The 17559-nt window shown below is 36.4% G+C and overlaps 1 protein-coding gene across 2 annotated transcripts in view; it reads right to left on the reverse strand.

The window, feature by feature from the left end:
- Window positions 1-17559, reverse strand: part of EPHA6 (EPH receptor A6) — a 516780-nt gene that overhangs the window by 475632 nt on the left and 23589 nt on the right. For both annotated transcript variants that reach the window (XM_040583021.1, XM_040583020.1), the window contains exon 2: window positions 4786-4850. In XM_040583021.1, the coding sequence (XP_040438955.1) occupies window positions 4786-4850 (65 nt within the window). The remainder of the gene's footprint in view (window positions 1-4785; window positions 4851-17559) is intronic.

The following is a 17559-nucleotide window of genomic DNA, read 5'->3' on the forward strand; positions in this document are numbered from 1 at the left end:
AAGTTAAAATTTAGATTAACATTAGAAGCAGAGTATTTTTCTGAGATTACTTTTCTGCTTCAAATAATAACACTTCATTCCAAACTAACAGTTGCAAAGTAGATACAGGTCATGCAAAATGAAGCATTCTTAGAGTTAAGTAGTAGTAGTCATGATAGAAGTTTACCAGCAATAAACAAGCCATTATGACAATAGTCTCCAAACTGTAGCTCATGAGCAAACTTTGCTCACAATATTGTGTTACATTGCTTAATGCAATGGGAAATAAATATTTTTTAAAAAAAAAAAGTTATGAAGTCAAGAAGGGAAAAAAACCCTAACACGTGGAGTTGCCCAAGGTACATTATTTTATTAGCATTACTGCTAATGGATAAGTGAAGCTTATGGACCACTACTTTTCAGTTAGGCTTTCAGGTTTTTTCCTTTCCTACCTAATTTTCAAAACCTTATTAACCACTTAAACAGTGCTTAATCTAGGAAAAAAAAAATGCCCTGCTAACAGTGACAGCACCACAGGCTGTAGTGAGAAAACCTAAGAAAAAAACCAACCGTGTCCCCAAGGTCAGCAAAGTGACTTCAGCTGGAACCCTGGATAATGGTTCACATGAACTCGATTTGCCTGCCCACTAGCTCACGTTCATATCCTCTTTTGAAACCTATGAAGGGGTTCCTTCCCATTTTTTATACCAATAATAAATTAAAAAAACCCCTTCTGCATTTTCAAGGTTATGGAGTGACAGTTTGTTGAGTAAAGATCTTCTTTCAGCTTTTCATAAATCAATCGGTCATTTTGAACTATAGCCCAAAGAACAGAGGAAGTATCAGATGTGTCCATTATTAAAGTTGAAATTTTAGACAGCCCATCACCGAGAAGCTAAATTGGAACTCAATCAACAAAAGCTGATGCTATTGACCTCAAAGACAGTAATGTTTTACATTGCATTTTTGCAGCTCTAAGTACTTACTTTATTACCTGTTCAAAGTACAAGGAAAAAATCTGAAAAGCTAATGAAGAAAACACATTTCTAAGAAAAACTATTGTAGTCTTGTGCTTCAGGAAGGTTGCACAAATAATTGGGAAGAAAATTAAAAAATAAAATCACATATTATATTACCAAGGAATGGATAGCACAACTGCACATGACTCATCTTTGCAGCTAAATGATGGGATTGCATACAAATGCCACATACAAAACTACTGTGTTGCATCTTTACTTGGTTGGGTAGATACCGCTAGAGGTTACTAAAACTGCTGAAAGCTTGCTAATATTACATTATGAATGCACTATAAATAAAGTCTGGGAGGTAAAGGTTAAGGTTCTGCAAATTCCAAAAGAACACCTCCTAACTTTTTCTCCTACTTCACCCTAGCCTGTTAGTTTAAAATCTCTGAGGCATACTCAATATTACCTAAATCCCAAGCATTAATATTTCAGTTGCTATTTAGTTTAATGGAAACATTCTTTGTGACTGAGTATGCCAGTAAATTAATGACTTCTGTTAATGTCACAGTCTCAAGAAAACCTATCATCCCATCCTCCTAACCTCAAAAATGTTAATCAGAGCAGTAACTATATGTCAGTGGCATTTTTCTTACACATGTAAACACCAAACGCACATACTTTTTTGTTTGTTTGTTTTGTACCATGTAAGTAACATGTAAGATTTACTAAGTGTCTGAACAAAAATCTCTATCAAAAGCACAAACAAACCAAAATCTGTCACTCTTCTCCAAGAAAATGGAAAATGCTGATAAGACCAACATGGGACAAAATAGGTTCTTACTTCTGCAGTGAAAATCTCAGTCACACCAATAATTATGCCATATTCTGAATTATATTAGGATAGATAAATAACTCAGCACTATGGACATAAAACAACATATCTGATATTCATGCAAGGTACAGAAAGAACATTTTTGTTGTTCTTTACTAAATCAGTAAGTATAATACGACTTATTAGCTGACAGCAAAAGTATTATTTTGCCTCTTATTTTAATAAGAATCATGTCACAATTAACATGAACATTGGCCTTTTGTTTCAGAGATTGCATACAAGAGTGACTTGAAGCATATAAATGTCATATTCTGCCAATTACATGAGTACTTGTAAGCCCAACTTTCTTCTTACCTTTGTGTATGGTACAGGATCCCAGAATAACAAATAGAAACAGTTTAGAAATACATTCCAATTTAGTTTTTAACTTTAGTATCTTTAATATTTTATTAGCCAAAGTAATGTAATTTTTCATATTTTAATGGCTTTATGCATTTTTTTGAATGTTGAAATATCTATACCAGAACATACATTTGGTATATTTTAACGAAGTTTGTCAGAATGACGCTCTAAAAAATCAGCAAACATTGATTTTCATCAGCAGTTCTGCATAACTCTCAGTAAGAGAAATAACTCTCATTTCTCATTTCATAAAAGTTGTTTGTCTCTGCTATTTATTTGGGAGTTTTGTTTGTTCTTTCTTTTTGCACCATTTCAGAGGTGCAGCATTGCCACTGGGTCCTACTGCTCACAGGAGCCTTTCCCAGAACGTTGACCTAAGGCATTTTTTGTCATCCCACTGTGAGAAAAGGAGAAATCTTGTTTGTCTGCATATCGAGTGTGACCAACATCGCATAGCCTCTTTCTTAAATGGATCATGCTTCTCCAAATCATGTATTCTCTCCTGTCCAACTTCCCAAAAAGTGTTCAAACCCTTCTCTGTTGTAGCGCACATGAATCTTTATCCCATTTACAGCTTAGATTAATACATCAAGATTTGAGACATATTTTCTTCCTGAGTTAACAGTACCTGCACACTTCCCTTTACTGCCTCTCTATACTTAATTTATCCAGTTCCTCTCACAGTTTTTACTCTAGCCTCTTCTGCCTATTTTATGGCCCAGGCAGCCTTATTCTCCATGTTTTCCTCGTGCTACAAACTACTTTTCTCCCACATATTTACTCTAGCTTTTTTTAAAAAAAAAAAAAAAAATTATACTTATTTGGGCAATTCTCTAATAAATTGAATCCCAAGTGCAGTCTTAAAGTTAAACTCCTTGTATTCTAGTAAGTGCTACGAATTCTTAAAACACAGCAAAGGTCCTAAGACACCTGAAAACTTCAATATGCTACAAAACTAACATTAAGGGTATATATGACCAACCAAATAATCATCTTGTAACAGCTATGTTTTAAATCTACTTTGACTACAGGTCTTTTTGTGCTCTTATAATGTGGTTACTGTTACTGGGGCTAACTAAAGCTTTTAAGAATTTACAGAAAAACTGAAATTATGTCTTGTGTGCTTTCCAAATGCCAGCCTGCCTGTTCAATTCAACAGAGCTCATCACAAAGCTAGAGTAAAAAATTCCTTGCTATATTTTCTCATCCTGGTATATGACAGTATTTGCTTCTTGCGAAAGAAAAAAATCCCTCACTGTATTTTCTCATCATAGTCTACAGCAGTATTTACTTTGTCTAGAATTTTTGAAGGAAGAAAAACTTTCAAAATTATAACTCAGATTGCATGAGACTGCATACTAAATGTAAACCACAGAGGCAGCTGTAGCAGACTGAAATTATGTCCAGGAATACAAAAAAAATGGAAAATCCTGAAAAAGAGTAATCTATAAAGTTGAAAATAGGCTGAGATTGAGAAAAGTCACATTGCTTGAAATCCCTGAAGGCAGAGACACAGAAGGCAGTTTATAAAAATAGATTATTAAGGTGCTGAGGATAGACAATTTTACTTCCTTCTGGAAGAGATCACAAGAAATAAAATAACTAATAATGAAACAACATTTTTCACTCAGAAAACCAGTATTTTCTGAGCTCATTTCAGAGAAGCAAGTAATTATACGCCTCATACACAAGAATTAAGAGATAATGCCAGGTAATATAAAAATAAGCGATATACAAGATGTGCAGTGGCATCAGATCTAGAAGCTGATAAAATAGGTGTTAAACACTCCAGTATATTTTATCTTAATTAAAAAGTGAAACTACAAGTGCCTCTGATATTCAGTTATGTGCATTAGCTGGGTGGAAAGAGAAGAGAGGTTTTGGAAGTGTAGCCACTGACAAAGCACTGGTGGGTGACCTTCAAAGAGTAAAAATGCTCCCCTTCCCCCTGCTCAGATGGGCACACCATCTCCAAGTATTCCAGACACCGCTAACACCCTGGGGTCCTGCACGCAATATCAAGTGCTTCCTGGCAATCTGTACTAACGGTATGACATTAAACTGGAACAGTGAACTTTAATCTAGACTGCTCAGTGCAGGGAAAAAAGCAAAAGATTTCAATTTTTTTCTCTAAATCTTTAAATTGGTTTAATGACATTAACATATTTATAATGGGTTTTTTTGTGATTTAGCTAACCTGATACAATTTTACCAGATGCTAAAGTCCATATTAATCCTCATTTAAATCATTAAAGTTTTGTTTCAGGTTATAAAATCTAAAATGATTCTTTATTTCACAAAAAAATGTAGTCATAACACATTCCTCCAGCATAGGAATTTTTAATATAAAACTTTATGATGTGTAACAGAATCGGATTTCAATATAGATTCTCAACACTCAGAAAAGCAAAAGAAGGGCATCATAACGTGTACTCATGTCACTCTCACAGCTGTTATTTCTACTTACAAGACAAGCTGCTCCAGTCATGAGAACAACTAAAATCTTTCTGACGAGTCTATGCTGCAAGAATGTCCACCCAAGTATAACAGCCATTCACTCAGAATGCCGAAATCAAGACAATAAAGCCAAAACGGTAAGTGACTTACCCCATTTAAAGGAAATGTTTTCCATCCTAGTTCTCCGAGGGCAGCTGTAGTATCAAGTAACACAACTGAAAATGGAAAAAGAAATGGTATGTTTGTGGTATTGCTTGGTTTAGACATACACAACATAGTAAAGTATTGAACTGGTATGGACTGAACGTGCTATACTAGCCAGGTACATCTGCATAAAACTATTATAACAATTAAAATATTAGAGTAGGAATATCCAGTATCTAAACATGTAGGCTTTCACGGCTTACATTTCATTATCAAATGTCTTAGAAGACATAACTCATACACAATTAAATACATACAGGGTAAATCTTTTGCAGAAATTATTGTCAAATCACTATATGCTACCGATGCTTAATCATTAAACGGTGTCTGAGCAAGCACGGAAATTTCTGCAATCCCTTGCCTGGAAATCTAGAAAGCCTGCACATGGACTTAAGCATTAAAGCTAACAAAATAAACAGATTTTCAAAAGTAAGATGCTTTAAAAAAACCCATACACTTCCCAGAAATAAAGTTATACAATATACATATTGTATAATTCCGAAAAAACACAGACTAACTTTAGGGTTGATATTTTAGGTATAACATCACAGTGCTGAAAGCTCCTACATATATTTTCCATCACTTCTGTCATACTCATCGTGGTTTTTTTAATATATGACAGCACGTGTGTTCTTGTATTTTACAAAATGCTTCTTATTATTTTAATATGTTAAATTACATTAGCCTCATTCTTCTCTTCCTTTCAGTAACAATGCAAAAATTATACAGAACACAGCTCATAGTGACATGGAAACTAAATATTTAGTACATGAGACATTGTACCTACATGTACTACTGCCCTCTAATGGAACTGTTTCATCTGACCCTCTAGTTTAAGAAATGTAAATTAAGATTTAAACATAAAATTAAGTATTGCATAGGGCAGTTTAGTTTAATTATAAAGTTGCTGTGTTTTGAACACTCAGTTCCTCCTTACAGCCCACAAATTCCAGTTCTTCTTTAGGTGGTTAAATGACAGAGAAAAATGAAGCTATCACATCTCTCTCCATACATCTGGGAGTTTTATGCTGTTATGCAGTATATTCCACCTTTTATCTGTTCAAATAATCAACGTTCAGCTGTCAATAATGTGCTTCTGTAAAGCAGTACAGCAGCAGTAGCAGAAGCCAGACACCATGGGATTTTCCCTTATGGAAAAGGCACACTGGTAAGGGAAGTCACCAATTTACTAGAGGAAACGCCACCGAGCATCTTCCCTTGTCTTTCGTATCAGTGACAATTAGAGTTCCTCTATATTTGAATGCATGTTGACTTCTAACCTGAAACTGAAATCGTCTTATCAGTCAATTTACAGTCAGGTAACAAGCTCAACATTAACCAAATAAAAGTTTAATGATTTATTTGGAGAAACTAATGACATTTTAAAAAGAATATTCAACGAAGGAGAGTATTCTGCTCCCCAGTTCTTCACCGCTTCTCCAGTTTATGAAGCTTTGTGAATAACTTGAAGATTATTTTCATTATCTATACACTTTTTCAAAAGCCCTATTTTACTTCCAAAAAATGGAATCACTACCCTACTGAGACTATTGCTGCCTTATGCTTACTTAAAAAGCTGTGATTTACAGCTGTCATCGTATTTCCCATTTGAATCAGGCTACCGTATTCTTGTTGAAGAGTCAGAAAAGTGTCTTCCCGTGTGGCCTGTGATGAAGCAGCTGCCTGTGTAAACCTTCAAGTTATAAAGTACTGCAGATCTGTCACCTCCAAAAAATTTAAGCCACTGGGTTTAGATATTTCCATTTCACAGGGAAGACCAAATGCTCAGCTGGTTTCAGGATATATTTCAGTTCATCTTAGGAGTTTGTTTTCTTCTCTCCATCTCTCCTCCACTCCTCTCTCCACCCAGAAAATGTGGACTATTTGTAAATGTACTTGGTTTTCAGCTGAGGTTATATCTTGCTGCTTAGCAAGTGCCATTCTGATGACATTTTAATTTTTTAATACAGAATTAAACAAATAACCAAATAAACCCCACTATATGTTATTGCTAAAGCTATGGATCTGCAGGCAGAAATGAATTCTTTCTACAAACAGGACTGTGGCTTGAAGTGTCATTACAGTTTTACAGTTTTTGTGTTAGCAGGACCATGATTTAATAAACATCATCCAGGTATTAAAAACTAATACTTCCATGGAACAAGCCCCAAAATACAGGAAGGGAAACTAATTCATTTCTTCAGTGGAGCCTGAATTAATTAATTCCTTGCCTGAATTAATCTACTACTTGAAAGCTCAAAGCTATACATTAAAAAATTAAATACTAGAGTAAATTCATCACTGAAAGTATGCGGTTTAAATTTAGATGAACCATGATCTAATAATATTTCTTCTATACATTTACCAAATTATCCCCATCAAATAACTGAGTTTTGTTAAAATACAGTTTTTGATACACTTTACATACCAAGCCTCTTGTATGCTCACATATGCTCACCTATAGCCACCAAATGTTAGAACTTCCAACTGAAGAATTCAGACAACCAGACAACTACTAACTAGACTTAAAATACTACCACCTTCAGAGTCAGAAATGAGAATCATAAAAATTAAAATACTTTTTCCAATAGTACTTGTATTACAAGACATAAAATAATTATCAATCAAAAATGTGCAAATACTGACAGATCAAGTAAACATTATGGCAAAGAAATACAAACCCCAGGAAAGTGGTGAAACCAGCAGGGCCGGCTATATAAAATGAGGACACAGATAAAGTAATAAAATCCTCACACACTTCAGTGATTTGGAGATATCTACATGATAGACTTCAGTGTGGGACAGAGATACCCAAGCTATCTTTAAATGAGGTAATTAAGAAGCAGTCTATCCCCAGCAGCACAGACCTGATGGCAGACAAATCTGCACTGCCAAGAAGCTTCTGAGCTCCTTGGCAGAAAATTCACTCTGCCAAAGAAATCCAGACTAAGAAGAATGCCCGCATGTGTACATCTGAATTACATATAGGAACAAATGTTTCTCCTCTGACTGCAGAATAGCGAAAGTTTCAAAAGAATTGGAAATTCACATGCAAAGAGACTAAAAAGAGATGGTGGACACTACACATGTGATGCTTAAAACGAGAAAATTCCCTTAAAAAGTTAATGGGTCCAGGAAGCTACACTTACTGACCCTTGTCCCTACGTTTACTTATTTATAGTCCTTTACATGCCATAAAAAGCCCCATACCTCTTAAACGAGCCTTCACGTAAGTGGCCATTATGGGGTAGCCATTAGCTGCCAGCATAAGCAAAAGTGTGTGTCTGGAACTACTGCAGTTAATATTTATGAAAAAAACTATAAATAAATTGGTTGCGACTAAGCAATGTTATTGACATTTCTGATACCCAACCTCCACTTGTAGCAGCCACTTTTCTGAGGTGAGATAAGAGTATAAAACTTGGAAAGTGAACAAGAGTGAAAGAGTGTAGGTCCCCCATCACCAAGCCATGTCATGATTGAAAATGAACACAGAGATCCTTTAAAATATTCTTTGGATAAAAAAGAACTTAGATCTAGCACTTGCACATCCTTCCTTAACTGAACTACGGATACCGTCACTTGCCCAACAACAATACAAATATACAGCTGTAATTCTATTGTGCTAGTTAACTGCACAGTTCATACTTAGAATTTAAAATTGTTTAGCTTTGTTTTTCAGTGCACACTTTAATAGATATTACATTATTATAACTCATTATGCGATACTGAGCTGCAGGTGTTTTTTTTTTTTTTATATATATATATCTTACACTGCTATTATTAGACTTTACAACTGAAATTAATCTTTTCAGAGGTTTCGCCTGGTCCTGAGGGAACTTTTTTATTTAAAATTATGATGAGCAGAACTCTGAGGACTGGCACTGTGGAATTTTAATTCTAATTCCAAAATACTGTTCTGAAGATGAACTCTACAGTCTACAATGAACAAGACTTCCAAACAATTCATTTCACCTTTTTTTTTTCTTTATGCATCTCCAGACAGCCTGACCTAACAGTTTTAAATGAATAAAGGATTTTGGCCAACTTCATACTCCAACATCAGATAGGCCACCGGATCACCCAGCCCCATCTCCCACTCATTGTGGACTAATACATTTCACTGTTACCTCTACAGTGGGTAAGCCAAAGCCAAAGATTTACGAAGAAAACAGAACGGCAGACAATCATGTCTTAAGACACCACTAGTAACTCAGGGAGCTGCAGAAAAATACCAGTGGGGAAAAACCCATGAAAAAATGCCAAAGCTCAGAAGATGACGACTTGGCCAGACCGCAGCCCAGGTGGCTCCCACCACATCCCACCCAGCTAACAGCTGGGCTGGCAGGGACTCGCCAGTGCCTGCGCTGGGAGCAGGGAGCACTCGCTGCCAGGCTGGGCAGCGCGTCGGCCCCATTTATCTGCTCTGCAGCTCAGCCAGCAATCGCACACCGCAGCCTCGGGAGCTACGGATGCCCTGTGTGTGGAATCTCTCATCTGCACTAGCTAAAAGATACCCAAACAACAGATGGAAGTTTCAGTACCTTCCACAAGGGTAGGGAGTCATCACAGATGTCACCTAGAAAGAGGCGAAGCTGGCACCTTTTTTTTTTTTTTTTTTTCTCTGAGAACTTATTAACTGCAATCAGTTTATATTTACAGGACAAACACACTGAGCTTCTAAAGTCTCTCACTTCCAGCCCTCAAGAGAGTTGCTGCTCTCTTCTGAAGTGTGTGCACTTTTTTCCCAGGTTTTATAGCCTTTTTCACTTTTAAAAATAGGATAACCTGCAGTATTCTGAACTCATTCCTTCTAAACAATACACATTAAGATAAAGAACCATGCTTGTTTTTATAACCTGTTTGTATATCCAAGGTCACATTAGCTTACTTTTTCCTGCAGCACTGCACTTATAGGCAGTTATTATTCTATCAAGATCACTGTCCTTTACAGAATCGCTCCTTTTCATCATTATTTTCCAGTATGGGTTGCATTTTTGTTCTTGGATGTACAAAGATCGACTTGTTTATATTAAAACAAGTTTTACTTTTAAGAGCTGAACTTTACTAAGTGATGAAGGCTGTTCCCTGTCTGCAAATTGTCTTTCTTTACTTACTACTCTTTTGTCAGCTATAGATTTTGTACTTATTTCCATGTTACCGATGAAAAATGTAGACCAGTTAGAATTTTGAAGGATGTGTAAGGAGTATCTCAAATTCTGTGATTTAACAGAGTCCTTAAAGATTAAAAATCCTAAAGAAACCTTAAAGTTTCTTTAGACGTCAGTTTGTAAAAATCCATTTACTAAAAAATGTTGTAAGTTTTTTACTGTCAGAACACTTTGTAATATTTTTGTCATACTTTACAAAGTCTAAACATATTACATCCGTGGCTTGTCTTCTTGAGGAAGACAGAAAGAAGAGGGAGATATGCAATATGCTAGTTACCTTTGGCAATTAAAGTGTCACCAGTTGGGAAAAATTATTTAAATGCTTGGGGTTTTTGACCAGGCTTGTTTTTCGTAAAACAAATGAACCGTCATTCATTATATATGTATCAATTCAATAATTTTCCAGTATTTCCATTATTTTGCATGCAACAGCTATCTGGTTTAGGCAAGATTAATGAGCTGCAGTAATAAAGGATGAGAAGCACCTGTCTAGTAGCAATTCTGCCGGGAAAGTACATAGAGGTCATAGCAAATCATATAGTAAACAAAGTATGGACAACGCTCTTTGAGCTAAACAGGATTATAGCCAGCAAAATGCATAAAGTAATCCCTCCCCCCTCTTCAGCGCTTACAAGCCTCTAGCAGCAGTGCTGTGTCTGGTTTTCAGTGCCTCACTTCCAAAAATCCCTGGCTCACTTGCAAAGGCACCACAGGAGAGCAAGGGGGACGAAGAGATCTCTAGAAAGGCCGTGCTCTGGAAGGTCCGAGTGCACTGGAGTCATTTGGCTGGGAGGTTAAATTAGGACTATCCACTAACAGTCTTCTAGTGTGCGAACGGGTGTTTAAACCAGAAGAAAATAATCTGTTCTCTGTGTTAATGGTCAAAAAGGAAGAAGGGATTTAAATGACAGTAAAAATAGTTTTATGTTAGACTTCAGGAAAAATTGTACTACCCCTACAGTTGTAAAGAAGAGGGATAGCTGTGACTAATTGGAAAGCTGGGGAATCTCCACTATAGGAGGCTTTAAGACACCTTAAACACTGTCAGACCTGGTTTCTACATAATCTCATGTTGCCTTGGGGCAGAGGGGAGGGAGCTAAATGACTTCTTAAATCCTCTTCAATGCTGTGATTTTTATAAAAATCTAGTTACCTGGTTAATGGTGCTTTCCTTTTCTTTTCAAACCAGTAGTCTAACACCTACGCTCTTCCAATATTCTTGAATTCCCCGAGTCCCCAAACTCATTAAATTTACCATCAGTAGCCCAGAGATCTCCTTAGCCAATTCTTTCAGGACTCTTGGAAAGAACTATTTATGCCAGATGGGGAGTACTTCATATTCTTCATGTTACACGAATAAATTACTAATTTCTAATTTTCTCAATTCTGAACACCTTATTTTCTGCATCTTTCTAAAAATAGTTCAATACTATGCACACAAACATTTTTATTCATAATACAATAGAGAAATTCCCATTTTCTAGAGTGTTGTGAGACTTGGGCTTTTACCTAACACACTTAGCTTCTATTTTGAATTTTCTACACTTCATGTTTTGTAACATGTATTGATTTCCACATATATCCTCTCTTTTCCATTAATTAGTACAAGTGTATATATACTTCTAGTTTCTGCTTTCATGTTACCTCTAATGTAGGTTGAGCTGTTATCCAAAAATGGCCTTTTTTATTGAACACTGATTTCCCAATGACAGATTTTAAAAAGGAATGTTCACTTCCACCTTTTTCATTTTCACATTTGCCCACTCACACAAACACACAATCAGAATTCTCCTCTAACGAATGAGAACCAGTCAGAATAATCTCAGTCATGATAAATCCACATCCTCAGTCCCAAGAAGTTTGCAACATTATTAGACTGGGTGCAGTATTTTTTGTGTTGGATAACTGCCTGGCTTTAACTTCGTACTGTTTTACTCCCAGTTACATGAGGCTTCCAGTAAGCACCTTCATAAACTAATTCCCCCACAGCACCATTTTTCTTTCTATACATTACATACAGATGCTTAAGGAATAACTTACCCTGTTTTCTAATATGATTCATTATCTGTTTCAATCTTACTGTTCCCTACCACTACCTGGATAGACATAATTTCAAATCCTATGGCTCTGAGCTAAGATTAAAACAAACAGTGGTTCTTTTGCATAAAATGCCACTACCCACCTTTCTTATTCAGCCTTTTTTTTTCCTGGAGAACCATATTACCTATTTCTAAGTAAGATCACTTTTTAAATGAAATTAAAATTTATGCTCTTTGCTATATCATTTTATGCTTTCCTACACTTTCATAGTGCTCGTGCTATTTCAGAGCCAATATAATTATCCTTTCCGTACCTTAAATGCAAACATGCATGCTCTCCTGAGAGTGCAAGGCTGCTGTAATCCTACTGCTCCATCTCTCACCGGAATATAAGCCAACATTTTCATACCAAAAGCTTCAGTTTTACATTAGCCTTTTTCACATTGCCTTTCTTCCATTCTCACTTGAAAAATCAACATGAATCCCTTTATTCTCATGTTTTATTATTATTAGCATTGCCGACCACTGCAGACCCCTCAGTTAACATCAGAGTAACCTCACTGGATTAAGTGTTAAACAGAAAAAGCAAGAGGAAGCTCTTATTTATTCTCTTCTTGTGCTTTTTTTTTGGGGGGGGTTGGCTTTTATTGAATTTGGATTATGAAATGCCTATTTGTATGTGACTCTACCATGTAAATAAGCAAGATAAGTAAACCAAATGTCGTACTATGTTCTTGCTACCTAGAATTATAAGACACCACATGGAGAGAGCTGATTCATGTAATTATTTAAAATGAAAGAGTAATTCTTGCACCTACTGAGAGAACTGATGGAGGCAGGGGCAACTGATTCTAGCTGTATCTTCAGCACTGTTATGCCATATACTGTCAAACCATCGAAGCTAGTGAGATGGAAGTAGCAATTAATGGACCCTTGGAATAGTATGACATTTCATTTGAACAATTAAGTGGATAAGACATATTGAAGACCAACACTTTGGTCTTCAATATGTCATTACAGAGCCTTTTGCAAGCTTATGTGTTCCCTTCTGTTTGCAATTCATTTGCCAAGTATTTAGTTTTTCAACTCCATATACTTTTCAGCAATCGGTTTATGAAGGTAAAAGAAAGAAAGAAGACACCTGCTTCACAAACCATTTGGATTTTTATATTCATTATTCATGCTACGTAATTGATCCCCAATTGTATCATCATGTTACTTTAGAAGAACAAGTCATGAACATCATATATGATTATATCTGTGGAATGGGAAGTTATACGGACATCCACTGAACTTACATTTGCATGAACAAAAAAGCAGTTTTACAATCATAACAAGGCATGTAGCCATGGTAGGATGAAAAAACCCTCACATTCTAAACAAATACTCTAATGTGCATTTCAGCATCTCCAAAGTCTCTATTTAAAAAGTCAAATCTAAATTAAACCCAGCAATACCTGAGACTTAAAACTCTACGAATAGGCTTAATTAATTTCATGACTCCTACAGCACCAAGGGATTAAGGTATTTGTGCTTTGCCAGCATCTTCTGAGACTGTAAATGGTCTACTTCATGTATCTAGAAATGACTGTTGAAATTATCACTGTAAATTTTGATGGATGGTCATAAAAGTCAGCCTTTCTGGAGGAAGCCTTGGGCTTTCGTATTCAGGGAACAATAGACACCAGTCCTTACATGTTACTTTCACAATAAGACCATAATTAGAACATACAGTCAACTAGTTGCTTATTGCATTTACTGTGGCTTATTTTTAGTGTTGTTAACATGTACTTTTCTAAAAGCAGGACAGCTGATTTAAAAAAAGTAGCAAGTCTATGTCCACAGGCTGTCTGTCAAGCTTTAACTTTAGGGTTTAAAGTATCCAACCACAAACATTTCTTAAATTAACAAGAGCATTTTTACTTCCTTCTTAATGCCACTTTATTGTAAAATAAGCAATTGCAATGCTTTAAACACCTATCAAAATGCTCTGATAAGCAATTAGTATCAATTACAATTTATAACCTGGACACAGCCCACTGAACATACCTGTATCTTATCACACCTCTGCTTCAAGGTAGATGCAGGTAGGTATCGACATGATCATACTTATCATTTTTTACTTTTAGGATCAGAAAATACTTGAAATATTGGAAAAATTTAAATATCTATTTTATAAAATTGGATCTTGAGACATAGTAAGATTTAAAAAAAAAAAAAAGTGACAGACTTATTTTCAGGCAACAAGAATCCTTGCAACCAAAAGAAAGAACAGTAAAATTTTATGTTCTTGTTTTTCCGTTATTTTTGTACCCGCATTAAACATATTTAGAATAGTGATAAAATACTTAACAAAAACAACAACAAACAAAACCAAAACAAACTGACAAACAAATCAACAAAATAGAAAACCTGGTTAATTCTGAAAATTGGTCAATTATGCTCAGACGTTTTCATTTAAATGAAGTTTTTTTATGTTAAGACATCCTGCAACACACTGAGTTCACTCCTTAAGTAGTCGCAGTACAATTAAAATAGAGACTTTGGCCAACTTAGGCTTTACAACTATTTAAGCCAAGGTATGAAATTAGTAGCAGCTTTCTGTACAAAGTATGTATCTTGCAAAACATTTTTCTAGTGTACAGAAAAGAATAATCAGGTGAATGAAGGGAAGAGAAATGACCTCTACTGCTGTTTTACACAGAACTGAGAAAAGGCTCCCTGCATAATGCCCGACAACAGCAGCTCCTTGTTGTTGAGTGCAACTAGAGATTCTCCTACCTCCACACCAATGCAACCATCCATGCTTTAATGCTGTTTCTGCACATGCATATACGACCACTCTGACGGTGAACATCTCTTTGAAACAACTTATGAAAGACAGAAGTCTTTAAATGTTTTTTTCTACTAGGATAACACATTGATTTTCTTTTTTTCAATATCAAAGCGCTGCCTTACCACACAACTTTAATCCCTGTTCATAATACAGACAAATGTTCCAAAGAAAGAGGAGAAATTAAACAATTTATCAGTCACAGGCATGTAACACCCATCAGTAAAAGATACAGCCTTTCCCGGGAAGGCAGGTTCCATATTTCATTTCATGAATACCAAGTGGAGCCTTGGGAATCAACCCAATACATTCAGCGGCACCAAACGAACCAAGCATGTAGAAAATGTATCTGTCAGTACAGAAATACATGACAATTTCTGCACCAAAATCTTTCTGGGTTGATAGATATAATCCCAAATTCTACACAGATAGATCTTAACTACATATTCTACCGCTTAGCAGGTTGTTTTGTGCTAAGACAACCATAAACATTATGTATTTTGAAGTCTAATGCAAGTCCTTGCTTCTCCAATGTGAGTTTTATTCACAAGCACACACACACACACACAAATTATTGTGGTAAAAAGCATATTCACATCTAAAAGAAATTAGTTTACTTCAGAAACATGAACCCCCACATTTTCCTCAGGTAACTGTGGGATGTCCTACCTCTCCTAGCCTAGAACACAGGTTTTTCCCCACAAGCAGCATCGAAGTGATTTCAAAGTGATTTAATTGAACACTGCACTTCCAAACAGGGGGGTGAGACAAGAGGAGGTTTTCAAATCCACAGCTCAGGCAGAAGGAATGAATTCCTACAATTTTCAGGCATCAGAAGGGGCTGAGCACTGCAAAGTCAGCCCTGCAGGACAGGTGGTGTACACAGAACTGAAGAGTAAGTCCTGGTAGGTAGAAGCAGACTGCTCTGCTTCAGTGGATTCCTCAGAAAGAATGAGATGGGGGGGGGGGGAAAGCGAATTTAGGTACCAAGGAAACAGTGTGTTCTTAAGCACTGACTCAGCTTTCATTTACAAGATATTCCATTTCAGCGGGAATTGCTGTTAAAATGAAGTGAGATAAATTAATGCTGTTCACAGGTCCTGAAAATGACACCAGAGCTGGTTTAAGTCACATCATTGTATTATCTCCCTAAGCTTTTGGTTTCACGTGTGAGATACAATGAGGGCAAGAGCGAACGCTGATAAAACAGTAGTCACAAAATCATGATAGGAGTCTAGCTGCCCTATGTAATAATTGCCATTCTGACTTAAAAAAGCTAATTGATATTCAATTCACCATCAAGCTTATGTCAACAGTAGATTATTGGGTAGATTTTTCTAAATGAGCATGAAAACCTGGCAATTTTGTCAACTCTGTTTATTAACCTGAGTATATCTTCATTAGGGAAATTAGAAACAAGTGAAATTCAGACAAATGGATTTATCTTTCCTTGCACTGGTAAAGTACGAATGACTTTTGTCTTGAAGTCAATCCTATCAGATTGGGACTCGGTTTTGTGGAGTCATGATGCTAGATTTGATATTCTCCACTTTGCTGTTAACCTTTCCTATTCTGCATTCTTACGAGCATTTGCTTTTATGCCTTTTACCGTACTATTTTTTCTAAGTGGTGATAAAATGAACAAGAAGTTTATATGACAACATCCAAAAATAACTTTTGGAAAAGTATAATAACACTTGTGCGTAACTGTCAGTCAGACTAGTTATGAAGTTAATGATCCCATAGCTATTGCTCCTGTATTTTGCATTTCTTGGGATTTCCACTTCAAGGGGGAAGGAAACTTCCCACAGTTCACGGGGATAATCAAACCCGCCCTCGGTACGCATTGTGTCTTACACTGCACTGATCCAAAGACGTAGCCTATTAGTAAAGTAGGAAATGGTATTGCAAGGGTTTGTTGCCTTTGCATAACCGGGCAGGTTAATTCAGAGGTACCTTTCAAGCTGGTCATCTGTCTCTTTTCAAGTGGAGTTAGACCCAAAATCTACACAGACCTTTTCCACAACGTCCTTTTAAAGAAAGAAGTTTTGAAGAGAACAGCTGATAAAAGTGACAAATGGGGACTGGGAAGACAGATGGCCACTGCTTCCTCTAGTAGTTACTTAATAACCATAATGAAAAATTAGCTGTTCGGTGACTCCGAGGAACAGAATAGACAGATGTTAGGAGAGGTACCACGGCTGAAGCAACTAAAGCGAGTTTGTGCTTGACTGGCAGCACAGCCCCGTGAAGAGCTGTTTGAGAATCTCTAACTCAGGAACTGAGGCAAGGGACTAGGTCAGGTTTTTTGCCAGGACCCTTGAGGGTGCAAGTTCCCACAGGTGCAGAGCATGTTGCTCCAGACCGCTCAGAGCAAGAATCAGGAGTCTGGAACTCTAACACAGAGGGAAAGCAGACGTGGGAACAACAGCTGGGGACGCTTCAGGCATGAAACACGAAAGCAGGCGATTCTGTTGTGGCGCAGACACATCCGCTGAAGCCAAAGACTCTTTACTACTCTGTCTTCTACTGCTTTTGTAGTAGCTTTTTGCTCAGCGTAACTTCTTAACTCCAGGAGCTAAATAAGAGTTTACCTATGTTCAGACCATATTTTTACATCATAAAATGAAACGGGGTCATTCCTGTTTTGTAGGCATAAAAGCTATAATACAGAAAG

This window comes from Falco naumanni, chromosome 2, assembly GCF_017639655.2.
Source record: "Falco naumanni isolate bFalNau1 chromosome 2, bFalNau1.pat, whole genome shotgun sequence".
NCBI lineage: Eukaryota > Metazoa > Chordata > Aves > Falconiformes > Falconidae > Falco > Falco naumanni.